Here is a 19748-nt window from a genome sequence, read left to right as displayed (position 1 = left end):
CCCACAGGGACCAAGAAGTGAAGTGTGCATGGTCTTGCCTGCCCTGCAGCTGACTACCGTCCTGCTCCAAGGCTGCTCAGTGGGCCCCAGCCCTTTACCCCAACCCCAGCCGCCTATAACAGGCTCTCCAGCCAGACTGAGCCTTCACCACTAACCACACCCACAGTCTGCCTCAGTCCCTCTCACAGGCAACCTCGGGGCTGGAAAAGACAGACAGCCACAGCTCTGTCCCTTGGACTCAAGACAAACCCCCAAAACACAAAAAGCCTGCCCCAGTACACTCAGATGACCTCAAATCTGCAGTCACACAATCACACCCAAGCACAGTCCTGTCATCCCATGGAGGCAAAAGCACACACCCATAGTCAGCGTCCAGCTACACTGTCACACAAGGCTGTGCCCAGACACCCGACAGAAACAACCTGGATACCTTCAGGATCTCAGGTCCTACAAAGCCAAAGAGACACATGCCAGTCACACATGGTCTCACACAGCTCCCAACATGGACGCTCAGTCATGCAGCCCATTAGAATTCACCTGCAAATCTCACATGCATACACTGCCCCAGTGGGTCTCCCAAGTCCCACACGGCCACGCACAGCCACACAGGCTGGCCACATGCACCCCATGTCTCACTTGCCACCCACCCCCTGCCCCAGCCCTGAGCCCTGTGCCCCTATCCATGCCTAAGCTTAGACTGCAGACAGAACCCCTCATTTATTTGGGATCCTTTCCCAATAAATTGAAGCCAAGCTCCCACACTTTGGGTGAGCACCCCAGGTAAGGGTTGGGGTCAGGTGGGCAAGGGTCTGGGGCAAAGGCTACAGTAGGAGGAACTCGATACCCCCAGTCACTGCCTATGGAGGTGGGGAGACCTCTCCTGGGGGCTTCTCAGGCATCACGGACCCACCCCAGGAGGCCAGCATTCTCCTGACGAAGTGCTCGGTAGTCCTCACAGATCTTCTCCAGGTTGCTAAGAGTCTTCTTGCCCATCTCTGTCTCGATCTAAAGCAGTGTGAATTGCACCCCTTCAGTGTGGGGGGCCCCTTCCCAGCTCCTGCTCACCACTCTCCCTCTGTTACGGCCACTCAGCCCCCCTCCTGTGCTCCTCCCACCCCCACCAATGATAGCCTGCTCTGTCCCATCTGAGGCCTTTGCATGCATCACGTGTCCACCGAGAGCATCCTTTGCTATGTGGCATAATGACCCACCACATACTCTAGCTGAAGCCTCTGCCAAAAACAGCCCTGGGAGGCAGGTGTGAGGACCCTCAGGGCATTAGCTGGGGCTCAGAATAGGCCACACACACGATGACTAAGGAGCAGGGCTGGGACTCCAGCCATAGGCTGTCTGGTCCCACAGCCTCTCTGGGTATACATTGACAAGCTGTCCTCTGGCCTGCCTGGGCTCCCCTCCCACCCCCAGGCCTCACCTGCTCCTCAAGGTCTCGAACCTCCCGCATGATTGTTCCTGTGTCCTCAATGGTCTGGATGAGCTGGCTGCAGTTCTGGGGACAGCAAAAGCAGAAAGCTTGCACCCCAACCCTGCCCCTCCCCAGCCAGCCCCAGACAAGCTTCTCCCCTCACCTCATGCAAGGCAGCTAGATACTTGTACGCCTTCCGAACAGCATCATCCTTCTTGGCATCCTGAACAGAGAGGAGGGGCCTCAAAAGGTATCAGTGGGCTGGCACCACCACCCCACACATACCACCTCCAGACCTCACAAGGCCACCCTCTCCCACTGACTTCATCCTCCACAGAGCAAAGCCAAGCCTGAGCAGCACTGTCCCCACAAGGCTCACACAGGGCCCGGGCCCATGCCAGCCCGAGCAGATGGGCAGGCAGCAGTCCAGCCCCACCTTGCCCCTCCACCTGGCCCAGCCCGCCCCATACCTTGAACACAAGCTCATCAGTCACCGCAAACGTCCGGTCTAGCTTTCCAGACAGAGCATTGATTTCCTTCTGTAACTCCTTCATGTCAGACAAGATCTGGCAGAGACCACCATAGCCATAAGCCCGTGTCTGGGGTGGCCGGCCAGCTGAGGGCATTTACATACATGCACTCACATCCAGACAGGGCCTCTATCACTGTGTTGGGCCTGGAGTGGACTGTGCAACAAGATAGCTCTGCCTTTCAGAGGGTGGGAAGTCCCCACGAGGCCATGCTATACACATCTGCCCCTCGAGCATGTCTGCCCATATGGCCCACCCTTCACAGCCATGATGGCTCACCTTGGTGATATCTTCCTTCTGCTTCTGGATATTGCCTACAATCTCCAGGATGCGCTGGGTATAGGCCAGCCGGGACACATCTCTGGGCAAGGTCTCCAGCTCTGACACCTAGGCAGGGACACAGCAGGCACTCCCCTATAGAAACCACACCCCACTCACTCGAAGCTGACCAGGGTCCCAGCATGGAACTTACCAGCTTCTTATAGACCTCTTCCTTCCTGCGGGCCTCTTCTGCAGCTGCCCGAACACTCTGGTGCAGCTCCTGGATCTCTGCCAACCGCCGGGAAGATTCCAGCTGCCAAGGCCCCATGGGTAGAAGACAGTGAGCAAAGCATGGGGATGGTCCCCCACGGAGGGACCAGATCTGCCCCACCCATGGCCCAGGACCATACAACCTACCTCTCTGGAATCCTGGAGCTTTCGGAGGCGGCGGTACTCAGCCAGGAGTGGGACCCGGTGCTTTTCCCACTGGGCCGCCAAGTAAATGACCCTCTGGGCACTACTTTCTACCAGAAGCTGGGTGTGGCAATAAGGGGTACATGTCACATGAGATGGGCCCTTCCAACTTACAAACCTCCCAGCTCAGCCCCAGTGGCAGCCCCACCTGCAGCTTGGTGAGGTTGGCAGCCCCATTGGGCAGCAGCTCCACGGCCTGGCTCTTCAGGAGCAGGGTCTGCTTGCGCTGTGCAGTGCTGAGCTCACTCTGCCGACACTCCATCTCCACCTGGCATCCCGTGACCCCCACTCCCAGTCAGTGGGGGAGCCCAGCCACATGCCACAGCTCCCCAGCCCCCACTGAGCCTGCAAAGCTCTGGCCGAGCCCGAGCCCCCATAGATAACAACACATCCCTCTAGCTCCTATCTAACCCTCAACCCCCTCTGGATAGCAACCTAGACCTAGAAGCAGTGACAGGCACCCACAGGCCCCTCTTGACACCCTGACCCCCAGGAGCCCTGATGATCCACATGCCCCTGGCCATAAAGCCCCATCATGCCCACAGAGATGCCATCAAGATACTCACCCCCTCCGGATTTTCAGGCTCACAAGCCCAACTGATGCCCATGGATAGATATCTCTAACCGTACAGGTCTGACCTGCTGACACTACATCCCCTTCTTAACCCCACCAATTCTGAACCCTCAAGAACTCCACAGGTCCCCAATATCCCCCACGAACCCTTCTGACATCTGCAAATACTTACAGAGTACCTCTCAGACCCCTCAAGTCCCTCTAAGCCTTCTGGACCCAACTTGTTACCCCAGCCCTTTCCCCACCTCACCCCCTACCTGTGTGAAGTTGATTCCCAGAATCTTCATGTTGGCTTCAACCTTTTCAATGTTGCAGTTCACTACCTGCAGCTGCTCCTGAAGAGAATCCAGCTCCTGCTCTTGAGCTGCCCATGTGTCCTGGGAGGCACAGGCCAGTCACAGTGGGGGTGTCAAGCCCAATAGACAGGCAAGGACACAGGCCACCCTCCACTGCTCTGCTCACCTGTTCAGGCCACTGGGAGGTGGCTGGCACATCAGATGCCTGCACTGCCTGGGCCTCAGGTTCCTAGGGGAGTGGAAGGGGACCCTCCGGCTATTGCAGAAGTCCAGCCTCAACACACCCACAAAGTGTCCTCCCAGCACTGTAACCATGCCAACTTGGCACAGTGTGAACATGTAAGCATCAAGTCACCCTTTGTGACCTTAGGCTACAGTGTTTGCTCATAAAGAAAACTCCCTGACCCTGACTCAGCTCCTACCCATAAGCCCATGAGGATGAGGGCCCCACTGGGTAACTATCCAAGGAGAGAAGATATGTCCATAGAAAACTGCCTGGGGAAAGCTGGGGTTTACACAGAGCACCCCAACACTCTTCATGTTTCCCACCCCTCTACCCTTTCTCCACTGAAGTCCCCGAGAAGCCAAGAGACCCCTGGGGGTACCCCACCCTGTGGGGAGAGGGCATGCCCAGTAGGAACACAGGATTCTGTGTGGATAAAGTGTGGTGTTTGAACATAAAGATATCCTCCGAGCCTGTCTAACTCCCTTAAGCACACCTTATGTCCACTTAGGCCCACCCACCAGATGGAAGGTGAACTTCTCTGAATGTGTGAAGCGGGAGCCCTTGGAAGTGCCAGTCTTGGCCCCAGCATCCCAGCCCTGCAACAGCTCTCCCAGGTCTCGGGCTAGTGGGGGGGCCCCCAGTCGGCCCCAGGTCTGGCGCAGTTGCTCAGCCAGGTGCTTCTGCAGCCGCTGTCGCTGAGTCCGTGTATCTCCCTAGAGAGAGAGGGTGGGGCAAACCAGATAGTCTGCAGCCTGCAGGGCATCCAAAGCCCTGGCTCCTCTAAGGAGCCACATGGCAATGTGCTCCCAATAAGTCACACACACCCTTCTGGCCTCCCAAGGGGGCCAGATCCATTCTACTGACCCACCAGTTTGGGAGCTCCCCCAGAATAGGGTACCCTCTTCCTCATAGCTACGTTGCTCTCCACTCAGCACTGCCCACACTGGAGGAGGCTTTGAAAAGCGAGAGAAGTAAGCCTGCAGCCCCTAAATCAGAAAATGACATTGAAAGGCTATGTGGGAACAGAGTCAGAGGTGCTGGATAAAGAACAGGGTGGAAGCAGAGACTAGCACTGAGAAAGAGACAAAAACAGATACACCTTTGAGATAGCTGAGGAAATATGATTATGAATTCAATGTTAGATAGTATAAAGAGATTGTTGTTAATTCTGTTACATGTGAAAATGGCCCAGGGGTTACAGTAAAAAAGCAAATGCCCTTAGGAGTTAAAAGATGTATACATAAGTACTTAAGAGTTGAGATGTCTGGGATTTGCTTTAAAAATTACAGAAAAAAGAAAGATAGAGGCATGAGAGGTGAGACAGAGGCCTCCTCCCAAAACCACATATAATACAAAACTATAGTTAATACAACTAATCCTGAAAGAGCAACAGGAAAGAAAGCTGTGGAAGACTGCATAAACTGGAGAAAAGGACAGATCTCACAGAACAGGGTAATGAACCAAAGCAGTGATCTGGTGGGACCCAAAACCTTCTCCCACCCCAGCTCACCAGCAGGAGGAAGAGAAACGGAGCAGGAAGTGGGTGGAGGCCTAGGACTGCTGAACACCGAGCCCTGAATATCTGCTCTGCAAGCACGAACCTACACTGCATGGTGCTCTGGAGATTACTGGAGTTGGAAAGCTAAGATAGGCAGAACACTTGGAGAGACTGAGATTCCAGCTGCTTGTGGAAAACAGGGATCCACATCTGGCTGCTCTGGGACAAAAGAAAGGTGAGCAGTCTGAGAGATTTCCTAACAGCGAGAGGGCTGCTAAAGGGGCAAGTATTGCACAGAGCTTGCTGCTCAGGAGAAAAGACAGGTGGACAAAATTGTCCAGGCACACCATGCCCAAAAGGTTGAAACCTTCAGGAGCTTCAGGTGCTCCATCCCCTGACTGGCTACTCACCTCCAAGGTCTCCCACAGTGATACACAGCCAGCTGCGCCTTCCTCCCAGCCGGCCGGCACCGGCTCGCAAACCAGCAGCCCCTGCCCTGGCATCAGGCCAGCCAGAGGGAGGCCCTGCGAAGGGCACCAACAAATGCAAAGCATAGAGGTTTACACCTGTGCAGTCAGCCCACTGGTCCTGGCAGTGGAGAAAGGCACAGCAGCCGGGAAGCAGGAAAGAGCTCTTTCCTCCAACAGGCACCAGCAACGCTGGCCTGCGACCCTAGCCATCGCTCCAGGGGCTGAGCAGCTCCAGAGAGTAGAGCTACTGGGCGCTAGAGGGTGCCACATACAAATATGAAATGTAAAAGGCACCTGGTTCAAACCAAAATCCCACAAACACCAGAAAAAGGCCCAAGTGAAACTGAACTCATCGATCTTCCTGAAAAGATTTCAAAATAAAAATCATAAATATGCTCATGGAGGTACAGAAAAATATTCAACTCAGGGAGGAATTCAGGAATGAGATACAAACGTTGAAGAATTCAGTATCTGAAATGAAACATACAACAGGAGGATTTAAAAGTAGATTAGGTGAAGTAGAGTAGATAGTAAATGAAATAGAAACTAGAGAAAAGGAATACAATGAAGCTGAGGCACAGAGAGAGAAAAGGATCTCTAGGAATGAGAGAATATAGAGAGAATTGTGACCAATCCAAATAGAACAATATTCGCCTTATAGGGGTACCAGAAGAAAAGAGAGAAAAAGGGATAGAAAGTGTCTTTGAGGAGATAATTGCTGAAAACTTCTCCAATATGGGGAAGGAGATAGCCTCTCAGGCCATGGAGGTGCACAGATCTCCCAATACAAGGGGCCCAAGAAAGACACCACCAAAACATATAATAATTAAAACAGCAAAGATCACGGATAAGAACAGAGTATCAAAAGCAGCCAGAAACAGGAAAAAGATCACATACAAAGGAACACCACACAGGCTATCATCAGACTTCTCAACAGAAACCTTACAGGCCAGAAGGCAGTGGCATGATATATTTAAAGCAATGAACCAGAAGGGCCTTGAACCAAGAATATGCTACCCATTAAGATGATCGTTTAAATTTGAAGGAGGGATTAAACAATTTCCAGATAAGGAAAAGCTGAGAGAATTTACCTCACACAAACCACCTCTACAGTGTATTTTGCAGGGACTGCTATAGATAGAAGTGTTCCTAAGGCCAAATAGCTGTCATCAGGGGAAATAAAACTACAGTAAAGGAAGTAGAAGAATTAATTACTAAGCAGATGTAAAATCAGATCAACTACCCCCAAAGTCAATCAAGAGACAAAGAGTACAGAATATAATACCTAATACATAAAGAATGGAGGAGGAGGAAAAAAAAGAACCTTTAGGTTGTGTTTGCAATAGCATACTAAGTGAGTTAAATTAGACTGTCAGATAGTAAGGTAATTACCCTTGAACCTTTGGTAACCATGAATCTAAAGCCTGAAATGGCAATAAGTACATACCTATTGATAACCACCCTAAATGTAAATGATCTGAGTGCACCAATCAAAAGACACAGAGTCACTGAATGGATAAAAAAACAAGACCCATCTATATGCTGCCTACAAGAGACTCACTTCAAACCCAAAGACATACACAGACTGAAAGTAAAGGGATGGAAAAAGATATTTCATGCAACTTATAGGGACAAAAAAGCAGGAGTTGTAGTACTTGTATCAAACAAAATAGAATTCAAAACAAAGGAAGTAACAAGAGACAAAGAAGGGCATTACATCATGGTAAAGGGGTCAGTCCAACAAGAGGATATAGCTATTATAAACATCTATGCACCCAACACAGGATCACCTACATACATGAAACAAAAACTAACAGAATTAAAAGGGGAAATAGAATGCAATGCATTCATTTTAGGAGATATCAACACACCACTCACTCCAAAGGACAGATCAATAAGACAGAAAATAAGCAAGGAGACAGAGGCACTGAATAACACACTAGAATAGACGGACCTAATGGACATCTACAGAACACTCCTACCAAAAGCAACAGGATACACATTCTTCTCAAGTGCACATGTAGTATTTTCAAGAATAGGTCATATACTAGGCCACAAAAAGAGCCTCAGTAAATTCAAAAGGATTGAAATTGTACCAACCAGCTTCTCAGACCACAAAGGCATGAAACTAGAAATAAATTACACAAAGAAAACAAAAAAGCCCAGAAACACATGGAGGCTTAATAACATGCTCCTAAATAATCAATCAATCAATAACCAAATAAAAACAGAGATCAAGCAACATATGGAGACAAATGAAAACAATAATGCAACACCACACAATCTGTGGGACGCAGCAAAGGCCGTCCTAAGAGGGAAGTATATGGCAATACAGGCCTACCTCAGGAAAGAAGAAAAATCCCATATGAACAGTCTAAATTCAAAATTAATGAAATAGAAAAAGAAGAACAAATGAGGCCCAAAGTCAGTAGAAGGAGAGACATAATAAAGATTAGAGCAGAAATAAATAAAATCAAGAAGAATAAAACAATAGAAAAAAATCAATGAAAGCAGGAGCTGATTCATCGAGAAAATAAACAAAATAGATAAACTCCTAACCATGAAGAAAAAATGAGAGTCTACCCACATAAACAGAACCAGAAATGAGAAAGGAAAAATCACTATGGACACCACAGAAAGACAAAGAATTACTAGAGAATACTATGGAAAATTATATGCTACCAAACTGGATAATCTAGAAGAAATGGACAACTTTCTTGAAAAATACAACCTTCCAAGGCTGACCTAGGAAGAAACAGAAAATCTGAAAAGACAAATAACTAGCAACAAAATTGAACTGGTAATCAAAAAACTACCTAAGTACAAAACTCCTAGACCAGATGGCTTCACTGCTGAATTTTATCAAACATTTAGTGAAGTCCTAATACCCATCCCTTCTTAAAGTTTTCCAAAAAGTAGAAGAAGAGGGGATTCTCCCAAACTCATTCTATGAGGCCGCCATCACTCTAATACCAAAATCAGGCAAAGACACCAAAAAAAAAAGAAAATTACACATCAATAGCCCTGATGAACATAGATGCAAAAATACTCAGCAAAATATTACCAAACTGAATTCAAAAATACATCAAAAAGATCATCCATCATGATCAAGGAGGATTTATTCCACAGATGCAAGGATGGTACAACATTCAAAAATCCATCAACATAAAAAATCCATCAACATCATCTACCACAGCAACAAAAAGGACAAAAACCACACAATCATTCCCATAGACGCTGAAAAAGCGTTTGACAAAATTCAACATCCATTCATGATAAAAACTCTCAACAAAATGAGTATAGAGGGCAAGTACCTCAACATAATAAGGGTCATAAATGACAAACCCACAGCCAACATTATACTTAACAGCAAGAAGCTGAAAGCTTTTCCTTTAAGATCGGGAACAAGACAAGGATGCCCACTCTCCCCACTTATATTCAACATAGTTCTGGAGGTCCTAGCCACATTAATCAGACAACACAAAGAAATAAAAGGCATCCAGATTGGTAAGGAAGAAGTTAAACTGTCCCTGTTTGCAGAAGTCATAATCGTGTACATAAAAAACGCTGAAGACTCCACCCCAAAACTACTAGATCTAATATCTGAATTCAGCAAAGTTGCAGGATACAAAATTAATACACATAAATCTGTTGCATTCCTATACACTAACGAAGAACTAGCAGAAAGAGAAATCAGGAAAACAATTCCATTCACAATTGCATTAAAAAGAATAAAATACCTAGTAATAAACCTAACCAAGGAAGTGAAAGACCTATACCTTGAAAACTATGACACTCATGAGAAAAATTAAAGAAGATACCTATAAATGGAAACATATCCCATGCTCATGGACAGGAAGAATAAATATTGTCAAAATGGCCACCTGCCTAAAGAAATCTACAGATTCAATGCAATCCCAATCAAAATACCAATGGCATTCTTCAACAAACTAGAGCAAATAGTTCTAAAATTCATATGGAAACATGAAAGACCCCGAATAGCCAGAGCAATCCTGAGAAGGAAGGGGGGGCATTACGCTCCCCAACTTCAAGCTCTACTACAAAGCCACAGTAGTCAAGACAATTTGGTACTTGCATAAGAACAGACCCATAGACCAATGGAACAGACTAGAGAGCCCATATATAAACCCAAGCATATATGGTCAATTAATATACAATAAAGGAGCCATGGATATACAATGGGGAAATGACAGCCTCTTCAACAACTGGTGTTGGCAAAACTGGACAGCTATATGCTAGAGAATGAAGCTGGATTATTGTCCAACCCCATACAGAAAAGTAAACTCAAAAGGGATCAAAGATCTGAATGTAAGTCATGAAACCATAAAACTCTTAGAAGAAAACATATGCAAAAATCTCTTGAATATAAATATGTGCAACTTTTTCCTGAGCACATCTCAGGCAAGAGAAACAAAATCAAAAATGAACAAATGGGACTACATCAAACTGAAATGCTTCTGTAGAGCAAAGGACACCCTCAGCAGAATAAACAGGCATGCTACAGTATGGGAGAATATATTTGTAAATGACATATCCGACAAGGGGTTAACATCCAAAATATATAAAGAACTCACATGCCTCAACACCCAAAAAGCAAATAACCATGTTAAAAACTGAGCAGAGGATATGAACAGACACTTCTCCAAAGAGGAAATTCAGATGGCGAACAGTCACATGAAAAGATAGTCCACATCGCTAATTATCAGGGAAATGCAAATTAAAACCACAATGAGATATCACCTCACACCAGTTAGGATGGCCAACATAGAAAAGACTAGGAACAACAAATGCTGGCGAGGGTGTGGAGAAAGGGGGACCCTCCTACACTGCTGGTGGGAATGTAAACTAGTTTAACCATTATGGAAAGCAATATGGAGGTTCCTCAAAAAACTAAAAATAGAAATACCATTTGACCTGGGAATTCCAGTCCTAGGAATTTACCCAAAGAAAACAAGTTCTCAGAATCAGAAAGACATATGCACCCCTATGTTTATCATAGCACTTTTTATAATAGCCAAGATATGGAAGCCATCTATGTGTCCATCAGTAGATGAATGGATAAAGAAAAGGTGGTATATATACACAAGGGAATATTATTCAGCCATAAAAAAGAAACAAATTCTACCATTTACAACAACGTGGGTGAAGCTAGAGGGCATTATGCTCAGTGAAATGAGTCAGGCAGAGAAAGACAAATACCAAATGATTTCCCTCATTTGTGGAGTATAACAACGAAGCAATACTGAAGAAACAAAACAGCAGCAGACTCACAGACTCCAAGGACTAGCCATTACCAAAGGAGAAGGGGTAGGGAAGGGCACGTGGGGAGGGAGGGAGAAGGGGATTGAGGGATATTATGATTAGTACACATGGTGTGGGGGAGGTCATGTGGAACACAGTGTAGCACAGAGAAGACAAGTAGTGACTCTGTGGCATCTTACTACACTGGTGGACAGTGACTACAATGGGGTATGGGGGGGACTCGACAATATGGGTGAGTGTAGTAACCACATTGTTTTTCTTGTGAAACCTTCAGAAGAGTACATATCAATGATACCTTAATAAAAAATTCAGGAAAAAAAATACAGAAAAAAAGTTGGGGGAGAACAGATGAAGGAAGATGGGTGAAATGCTTAGCTGAAGTTGGATGACAGGTACATAGGATCCATTAGAATATTCTCTGTACACCTGTGTTGGAATGAAAAAAGAGAGACAGAGAGAAAGACTGAACAAATGGCAGTGGAGGAGGCAAGAGTAGACAGAGACAGTTACAGAGGTGGACAGAGGGGGAGAGAGACAGTACAGAAATGAGAAGACAGAGAGCAGGGAGAGAAAGAAGGTTAGCAAACCACAGAAGGAGAAAGACAGTGACCAGAAGAGACAGAGATCTAGACAGAAAAAATGAGCATAGGTGACATGGCAGAGGCAGAGAAAGTGAGAGACTCAGGAGTGGAAAGAAGGCAGTAGAGCCAGGGAGGAAGTGAGCAAATCCTAAGTGCTCCGGTTGCTAGGAACCTCGGGCACCTAATTCAGTGGAGGCTACCCTGAGGAAGGCACTGCAGCCACCTGAGTCTCAGAACAGGAAACTGAGGCTCTGGGAGGGACACTGACTTGTCCGAGGGTCACAGCCTTTCTGACTCCAGTGTTCTTTCAGGTGGGAAGCCAGGTAGGTGCACACAGAGGGGAGATGGTAGAAGAGAGGGACAAAGTGGGGAAAGGAGAGGGGCAGAGGACCAATGAGAGAAATGGGAGCAGCAGTGAGCAGGGGCCTTGACAGCAGGAAGCCAAGCATTGGGTGATACCTGAGCAGAAAGGCGGGGTGCCCAGTGGACCCAGTTGTCATCCCCAGGGTGGTCCCAGCCCATGTGCTGGCAGAGCTGGATGGTGTGGCATTCGAGGAGTGAAGCTGCCCTCCCAGCAGGGTGGGGCACCTGGGTTGGGGCTGGCAGCAGCAGGGGACTCGCCTGGAACTCCCGGGACTCTGGAGACAAGAACAGTGTCAGCCAGCCTTCCTGCCTGGCCACGTGGTCAGGCCCACCTCTACCCTTCTCCCCAGCCTGCCCCCCCCCAAAGCTTCTCCCTCACCTCCTCTGCAACTCAACTCAGGCATAACAAGCCTGCTGGCATGGAAAGGCTTCTGAGGGTCCGAGCCCTGGTGGGAGAACAGAATCAGAACCTCCAGGATGAACTACTAGCAGGGGGGCAAAAATCTGAGCACCCTCATGGGGACAAGGAAGGCAAGGTGGGGACAATCAATGCTGACATGTGTTGGGAGGTCCCACCTGGAGGTGTTGTAGCTTGGGAGTGCGAAGGCAGGGTGGGACCCAGGGCAGGGCCACCTGGTCCTGGATTTGGCTGCCAATGGCCCGGAGGAGGATAGCTGAGTCACCTATGGGGTTGGGGAGGGAGTATTAATCAGGTGACAATGCCACAACTCCAAAAATGCATACTCTGCGAAAGCAGCCATTGTTCCCTGACCACCCCTGCAGAGATGCATAGCCATCTAGCTATCATTCTCATGCTCAGTCATTCAACAAACACTTACTGAGCACCTACTATGTGCCAGTCACTGTTCTACACTCTCCAGATACCTCAGTGAACAAACTGATGAACATCCCTGCCCTCCTGGAGCTGGCATGCTGGTAGAGATCATGACTAAGGCCATAAGTACTATATAGAAAACTGTCAGGTGGTAATCAGGAGACGGGGATAAGGACTGTTGAGAAGAGGATGTAATTTTTAACAAGGTAATCTGAGGAAGGCCTCCCTGAGGTGACATGAATGGGAACCTCCAAGAGGTAATGGAGTGAGCCAGGATACCTGGGGGAAGAATAATCCAGCAAATACAAAGGGCCTGAGGCTGAGGTGTGCCCAGCATGTCTGAAAAGCACCAAAGAGGCTGGCTGGTATGGTTAGAATGGAGTGAGCATGGGGAAGCAGGATGGCAGGTGAGGTAGAGGAGCCCCTCCCAGCACCAAATGACCACCTGGGGCAGCCTAAGCCCTGGTCCCCTTCCCCCTGCCCTGCATCCAACCCCCGTCCCCCCTCCCACCAGTCAACCTTTTCACCACCTCCACCTCTCTCGGCCCCTACAGCACCACCCTCTTCTTCACTCCTACCACACCCTAGACACCCCATACCTGCAGGCTGGCCTGCATCCTCAGAGGCATCAGTGGGCAGACGTTCAGCCAAGAAGAGAAGGAGGTCCCGGAGATCCGGCTCACTGGGGTAAAGGAAGTTCTGATAGCCAAGCTCCAAGGGATAGCCTAGGTCCTGATGATTGAGGAGGATGGCCCCTATCAGTTGGGCAGGCAAGATCTTCCCACCATGGAAACCCTTGACATACACCACAAATGCTCCCACTCTCACCAACCACCACCCTCTTAACTGCCCCTTAGCTCCCCAAGGCCTCTAGGCCTCTCACAGGAGAGCCACAGAGTGATCACTGTCAGTGATACAGAGATCAAGAAATAAAAATTAAAGCTGTGGCATTCCTTTGACTCAAAATCCAGAGGCCATAAAAGAGAAGATGTGTATTTCTGAATACATAAAAAGAAATAAAATTGTAAAAATATATATATATATTTGTAAGTTTTTCAGAATACAAAGCTGGGGGAAAAACTATTCCAAGATACCATTCCTCAGCTCTTGAAAGGGCAGACATCTGACAAAACAGTGGGCAAGGCTAGGGAGAAACTGGCACTCTCTCAGACACTGTTGTTGGGAATGTAAAAATTATACAATCCCAGTGAGGGTAATTGGGCAAAATCTAACAGAACAACATATGCTTCCACCCAGTAGTCCTACTTCTAGGAGTTTACCATGAAGCTATGTGTCCAACAATTCAAGAATATGCATGTACAATATTATTCACTACAGCATTACTTGTAAAATATTTGTAACTCCCTAAATATCCAAGTACAGGAGAGTGCTTGAATAAAGTACAGTACATACACACAGTGGACTACTATGCAGCTATAAAAGGGGGAAATGATTAAGATCTCTACTGGTATGAAATTGTTTCCAGGATATATTGCTAGGGGGGAAAGGGTAGGAAACTAGGTATGTTTTTTTAATGATTTCTTCTGTGTACAAAAGGGAGGAAATAAGAACGTATATTCATGTTTGCTTCTATCTGCATTAAATAAAACCTAGAAGGATACACAAGAAATTAATCAAAGTAATTCCCTTATAGCAGACAGGCAAGGGTAACAGGGTAAATGGTTTGAAATGCGAGTGAGACATCCCAAGATCCCATGCTACTTCTGTCACACCTTGGAGGTCTCTTTTACCCTTTCAATAGTTAACCACCTTTTACCTACTTAATGATTCTTTATATTAAAATTCCCCTGTTCGAATATATTTGTAAATGACATATCTGACAAGGGGTTAACATCCAAAATATATAAAGAACTCACATGTCTCAACACCCTAAAAGCAAATAACCCTATTAAAAAATGGGCAGAGGATATGAACACTTCTCCAAAGAAGAAATTCAGATGGCCAACAGGCACATGAAAAGATGCTCTACATTGCTAATCATCAGTGAAATACAAATTAAAACCACAATGAGATATCACTTCACACCAGTAAGGATCGCCACCATCCAAAAGACAAACAACAACAAATGTTGGCGAGGTTGTGGAGAAAGGGGAACCCTCCTACACTGCTGGTGCGAAAGTAAATTAGTTCAATCATTGTGGAAAGCAGTATGGAGGTTCCTCAAAAAACTAAAAATAGAAATACCATTTGATTCAGGAATTCCACTTCTAGGAATTTACCCTAAGAATGCAGTTTTCCAGTCTCAAAAAGACATATGCACCCCTATGTTTATCATATCACTATTTACAATAGCCAAGAAATGGAAGCAACCTAACTGTCCATCAGTAGATGAATGGATAAAGAAGAGGTGGTACATATACACAATGAAGTATTATTCAGCCATAAGAAGAAAACAAATCCTACCATTTGCAACAACATGGATGGAGCTAGAGGGTATAATGCTCAGTGAAATAACCCAGGTGGAGAAAGACAAGTACCAAATGATTTCACTCATCTGTGGAGCATAAGAACAAAGCAAAAACTGAAGGAACAAAACAGCAACAGACTCACAGAACCCAAGATTGGACTAACAATTGCCAAAGGGAAAGGGACTAGGGGTGGGGTGAGAATGGAGGGAGAAGAGGAATAAGGGGCATTACAATTAGCACACATAACATGGGGGGGCACGGGGAAGGCAGTATAGCACAGAGAAGACAAGTAGTGATTCTATAGCATCTTACTAAGCTGATGGACAGTGACTACAATGGGGTATGTGCTGGGGACTTGATAATGGGGGGAATCTAGTAACCACAATTTGCTCATGTAATTGTATATTAATGATACCAAAATAAAAAAATAAATAAACCAAAAAAAATTCCCCTGTTCAAATTACTGCCAGTGTTTGTCTCTGGACTGTACCCTGACTGATAAAATGACCTACTCAAAACAGTCAGTAAATTTTTAAGAGGAGACTCCAACCTTTGGAGTAAAAAAGGTCAGGATTGAAACCAGCCTGTACTATTTACTGGTTATAAGGCCCTGGACTGGTTAGTTAACCACCTGGAAGCTCAGTTTCCTGCTGTAAATGGGGCTGATAGCACTTTCCCTATGTGGCTGCTTTAAAGAATAAAAGGGCCCATTAGGGTTCTGGGTGGGGACTGAGGAACAGGCCCAGAAAGAATGCCTTTTTCAGCCAGAGTTGCTGGTCAGAGTGGCATGGACTCTGAAAGCAGACTTCCTGGATTCAAATCCAAGCTTTGCCTCTTACCAACTGTGTGACCTCAAGCAAATCACTTAACTTCTCTGTGCTTCACTTTCCTCATCTGAAAAAAAGGATTCCAACAGTACCTACCTCAGAAAGTCATCATGAGAATTAAATGAGTTAACAGCATGTTACTACAGTGCCTGGCATAAAGTACACACTCAGAAAACATCACTATTACATACCTGCCTTTGTGTGTACTGGCCACAACATAAAATTTATTTATTTTGCAGGGTCGTGGGCAAAAGTGTGAAAACCACTGGCTTTTAAGCTACTTTACTTTGGGTTTTTCCAACACCTGTAATCAAAGAGTTGTGACTGATACAGAAACTCATTCCAGGAGTCAGGGGTGTGAAATGACAGACACCGAAATATGGAGGTGGCTGAGGGGTGGCTCAAGTGGTGCCAGGAGTAGGGCACATGAAGAGGCAGACACCAGAAGGCAGCAGTACTGAGCCAAGGTGGGCTATAGCAGCAGCACCCAACTGGGTTAAGAGAAACCCAAGCTGCCTGCTGCAGGCAAACCAAGGCTCTGGGGCCAGCCATTCACATAAACCGTTTGACCACTGAAAAGGCCATCCTCTCTGCCCCATGCTACAGGTAGCATGACCAAAAATGGGTCAACACCAAATCCAGTGGGGGATGTCAGAGAGAGGGGAGAGACAAAGAACCAGGGAAAGCCTGACCCCCAGCCTCTCCTCAACATCTCCCCCTTTGCCTCCTGCCAAACAGAGGACTAAACTTACCTCTTACAAACTGCCACCCCTGAGTACACAGCCAAAGACTTGAGAATACAGGCAAAGCAACAGACTGCCTGCCTCCCAAGGCCACCAAGAGCCCCAAACAGAAGAATTTAAGAAGTCCTGGGAACTAGGTGAGTCTAAGAGCTAGGGGATATGCAGAGCTCTGAGGCCTATCAGTAAGAGACAGAAACTGCATAAGCAAAGTACAAATTCAAGAAACTTGCCCATCCTGTCCCCTGGTGCTAAATGGAAGTTTTCACTCTACTTTCTCCATTGTTCCTCTACCACCACATACTGGGTATGTTGGGCGTGTTTACATTCCTTATGTAGCCACAGGTTGCTGGCATGCAAGCAGCCAAACCAGGCCTATCTACTAGTAATACCACTTACACAAAGCTTATTATATCCAGCTTTTCACATATTTACTTGTTTCTAATCCTCACAGGAACCCTCTGTGGTAGGTACAATTCTTACACCCATCTAACACATGAGGAAACTTAGGCCCAAATAGGTTATGAGACTGGCCCAAAGTCTCAGAGCTAGTGAGCCAGGAGAAATGACATTACTAGAGCCCCTCGCTATAGTAACTGGACAGAGCTCTGTAACGGGGAGGCCTGAGTGTGTCATCAGAAGGCACTTTATGATAGAGACAGTTTGAGAACGATTCTCATGACAAGCAGGATGTGGGTGGCTGCCACTGGGGGAAAGCAGCAAAGACACTGTTTCAGTTAACCAGAGTATCTTCATTTGGGTAACCCTCCCTCCTCCAAGTGATCCTGTAAGAACAGCCAATCACAGTGCCCTATAGGGATGGCCATGTGATCCAGGCTGGGCCAATAAGAGTACACTGTGACTAACCTAGGAGAGTGTGACCCAAGCAAGGTATTTTCTGGAACTGGTAAATGCATGCTACAGGGGGAAAATCTTGGTGGGAAAATTAAAATGTGGGAGCCAGGGGCAGCCCAGGTGCAAACTGGATCAACTAACTTAATGCTCACAACAACACTACTTCTATCACTGCCATTTCACAGATAAGGATACTGAGGCCCAGCACGGAGTTAGCAAGTGGTATAGAGTCTGAACTGCTCAGGCAGTTTGACCACAGAGCCAACAACCTTAACCGCTAATGAAGGTTAAGCCACAAGGAGAGATGGCATAGAGGAAAGGCAAGAGTTTCAAAGGAGCTTGGTGACTTTGTGGAGGAAAGAAGAGGCTGTGTGTATTGGGAGGAGGGCACTCACCATGCAGGCCTGAGCCAGACTCATGGCCAGGCGGAACCGTGCAGACATGGCCAAAGGCAACAGGGGGCTGAGGCTAGAGCCTACAGCAGGGTTGATCACTCGCAGGCAGCGGACCACAGCTTCTACAACCAGCTCAGTGGTGAAGGCTCGCAGGGTCTGCACATCTGGAGGAACTGCCCTGAAGAAGAAGTGGGCAGGCTCAATGCAGGAGGGGAGAAGCAGTCAGGAAGAGGGATCAAGCTGGAACTTGCTGCCTTCTGGAAGCCCTAGTACTAGGGGAGGATGGCCACAGTTCAGACAAGTCCTGGATGTTGGTGACTTCCATTTGAAAAACTAAAAAATGGGGAAGTGCTTAGGTCCTAGGACCTTGGTGTAGAATGGTGGGATCTGAGTTCAAAAAAAGTCTCAAATTTCCCTATGCTTAAAGGCCCCAAATTTCTGGGGTCTGGGAAGGGCAAAAGGCCCAGGTGGCCTGATCTCTGGGTTTCTGGGTCACCAGATTTCATGTTCTCTACATGTCAGAGGCCCCTAGACATTGAGATCATAGAGTTTGAGACTATTTGTTGGGGGGCTGGAGTCTTCAGGAGTTCCAAATGTCAGGGTCCCTGGATGTCAAGATCCCTGGATATCAAGACCTCATAGCTTCAAGCAATTCAGAAATCAGCCTCCCTAGATGTTGGCATACTGGGTTTTCAAGGTCCTAAAAAGCTAGAGTCTTCATGTATTAGGGTCACTAGGCACTAAGGCTGCCAGATTTTAGGGTCCTGGGGTTTTAAAAGCCCCAGGTGTTGGGAAACCAGGTTTAAAGGTTCCCAACTATTCAGTCCCAGAGATTTGTGGAGTCCTGAGTGCCAGGGTCCTGGAGTTTTAAGTTCCTTAGTTCTCAGGGTACAGGTGTCTTATGATCTCCAGAGATAAAGATCCCAGGGTATTGATGTCAAGATCTACAGATTTCAGGGTCCAGGGTCTTATGATTCCAAGGTTTTAAGGTCTTTAGTGTCAGAGAGGGAGAGGGAGAGGGAGAGGGAGAGGGAGGGAGGGGGAGATGGAGAGGGATGGGGAGGAAAGGGGGGAGAGGGACAGGGAGGGGGATAGGGGGAGGGAGGGTGAGAGAGGAAGAGGGAGAGGGGGAGAGGGAGAGGGGGGAGAGGGAGAGGAAGGGAGGGAGAGGGAGAGAGAGGGACAGGGAGGAGGGGGACAGGGAGGGAGGGGGGCAGGGAGAGGGGGAGGGAGGCGGAGATGGAGAGGGAGAGAGAGGGGGAGGGAGTGGGAGAGGGAGAGGGGGGAGACAGGGAGTGTGTGTGCGCGCGCGTGGGGCGGGAATCGGAGGCGGCGGTGGGGGGGTTGTTAGGGTCCTGGAAGTTGGAGCGCTGGATGTTAAGATCCGGGGTTTTAATATTCCCGGGTGACTGGGTCCGGAGTTCTGAAGTCCCGGATGTGGGCATTCCGGGGACTGTGTCCTTACGTGCCGGCCTGGCGCAGAGAATGGATGAGAATCCGGTCCGCCTCCTCCATGGTGGAGCCGTGTCCGAGTCCGCGGTCGGGTCCAGGGCCGGGTCCGAGTAAGAGAGGTGCAGCTGTTGAAATCCTGCTCCTCGCTCACGGTCCAAGGAGTATCACGGGATGCGCGGGGAGAGTCGGGAAGTGTAGTTTCGAGAGCGAGTACGGCATACGCCGGACGCCTGGCG

The 19748-nt window shown here is 47.6% G+C and overlaps 1 protein-coding gene across 2 annotated transcripts; it reads right to left on the bottom strand.

Moving 5' to 3' along the window:
* Positions 1–698: 698 nt before the first annotated feature.
* Positions 699–19716, bottom strand: CCDC22 (CCC complex scaffolding subunit CCDC22). Of its 2 annotated transcripts, XM_017671711.2 has the most exons (18): positions 19526–19716; positions 18061–18238; positions 13414–13546; positions 12556–12662; positions 12359–12425; positions 12076–12254; positions 5693–5806; positions 4303–4497; positions 3725–3787; positions 3520–3639; positions 2837–2956; positions 2632–2748; positions 2426–2527; positions 2233–2340; positions 1894–1989; positions 1587–1646; positions 1433–1507; positions 699–1005 (listed from the first exon to the last, which is right to left on the bottom strand). In XM_017671711.2, the coding sequence occupies exons 1-18, from the start codon at positions 19573–19575 to the stop codon at positions 892–894; spliced, it is 1998 nt and encodes a 665-aa protein (XP_017527200.2). In that variant the 5' UTR covers positions 19576–19716; the 3' UTR covers positions 699–891. The 2 variants fall into 2 exon arrangements, with proteins under 2 accessions (XP_017527200.2, XP_017527201.2); XM_017671712.2 differs by lacking the exon at positions 5693–5806.
* Positions 19717–19748: the final 32 nt, after the last annotated feature.

Source organism: Manis javanica, chromosome X, assembly GCF_040802235.1.
Source record: "Manis javanica isolate MJ-LG chromosome X, MJ_LKY, whole genome shotgun sequence".
Classification (NCBI taxonomy): Eukaryota; Metazoa; Chordata; class Mammalia; order Pholidota; family Manidae; genus Manis; species Manis javanica.
The sequence above is the reverse complement of the archived record's forward strand: the minus strand, read 5'-3'. Positions and strand labels throughout refer to the sequence as shown.

What these genes read in the sequence shown, in the direction of transcription:
- CCDC22 (XM_017671711.2), bottom strand. Translation starts at nt 19,575, where the DNA reads ATGGAGGAGGCGGACCGGATTCTCATCCATTCTCTGCGCCAGGCCGGC. An exon ending in GTCTGGCTCAGGCCTGCATG is followed by an intron (nt 13,547 to 18,060) that starts GTGAGTGCCCTC and finishes CTCAATCATCAG; the next exon opens with GACCTAGGCTATCCCTTGGA. An exon ending in ATCTAGCTGCCTTGCATGAG is followed by an intron (nt 1,508 to 1,586) that starts GTGAGGGGAGAA and finishes TGCTGTCCCCAG; the next exon opens with AACTGCAGCCAGCTCATCCA.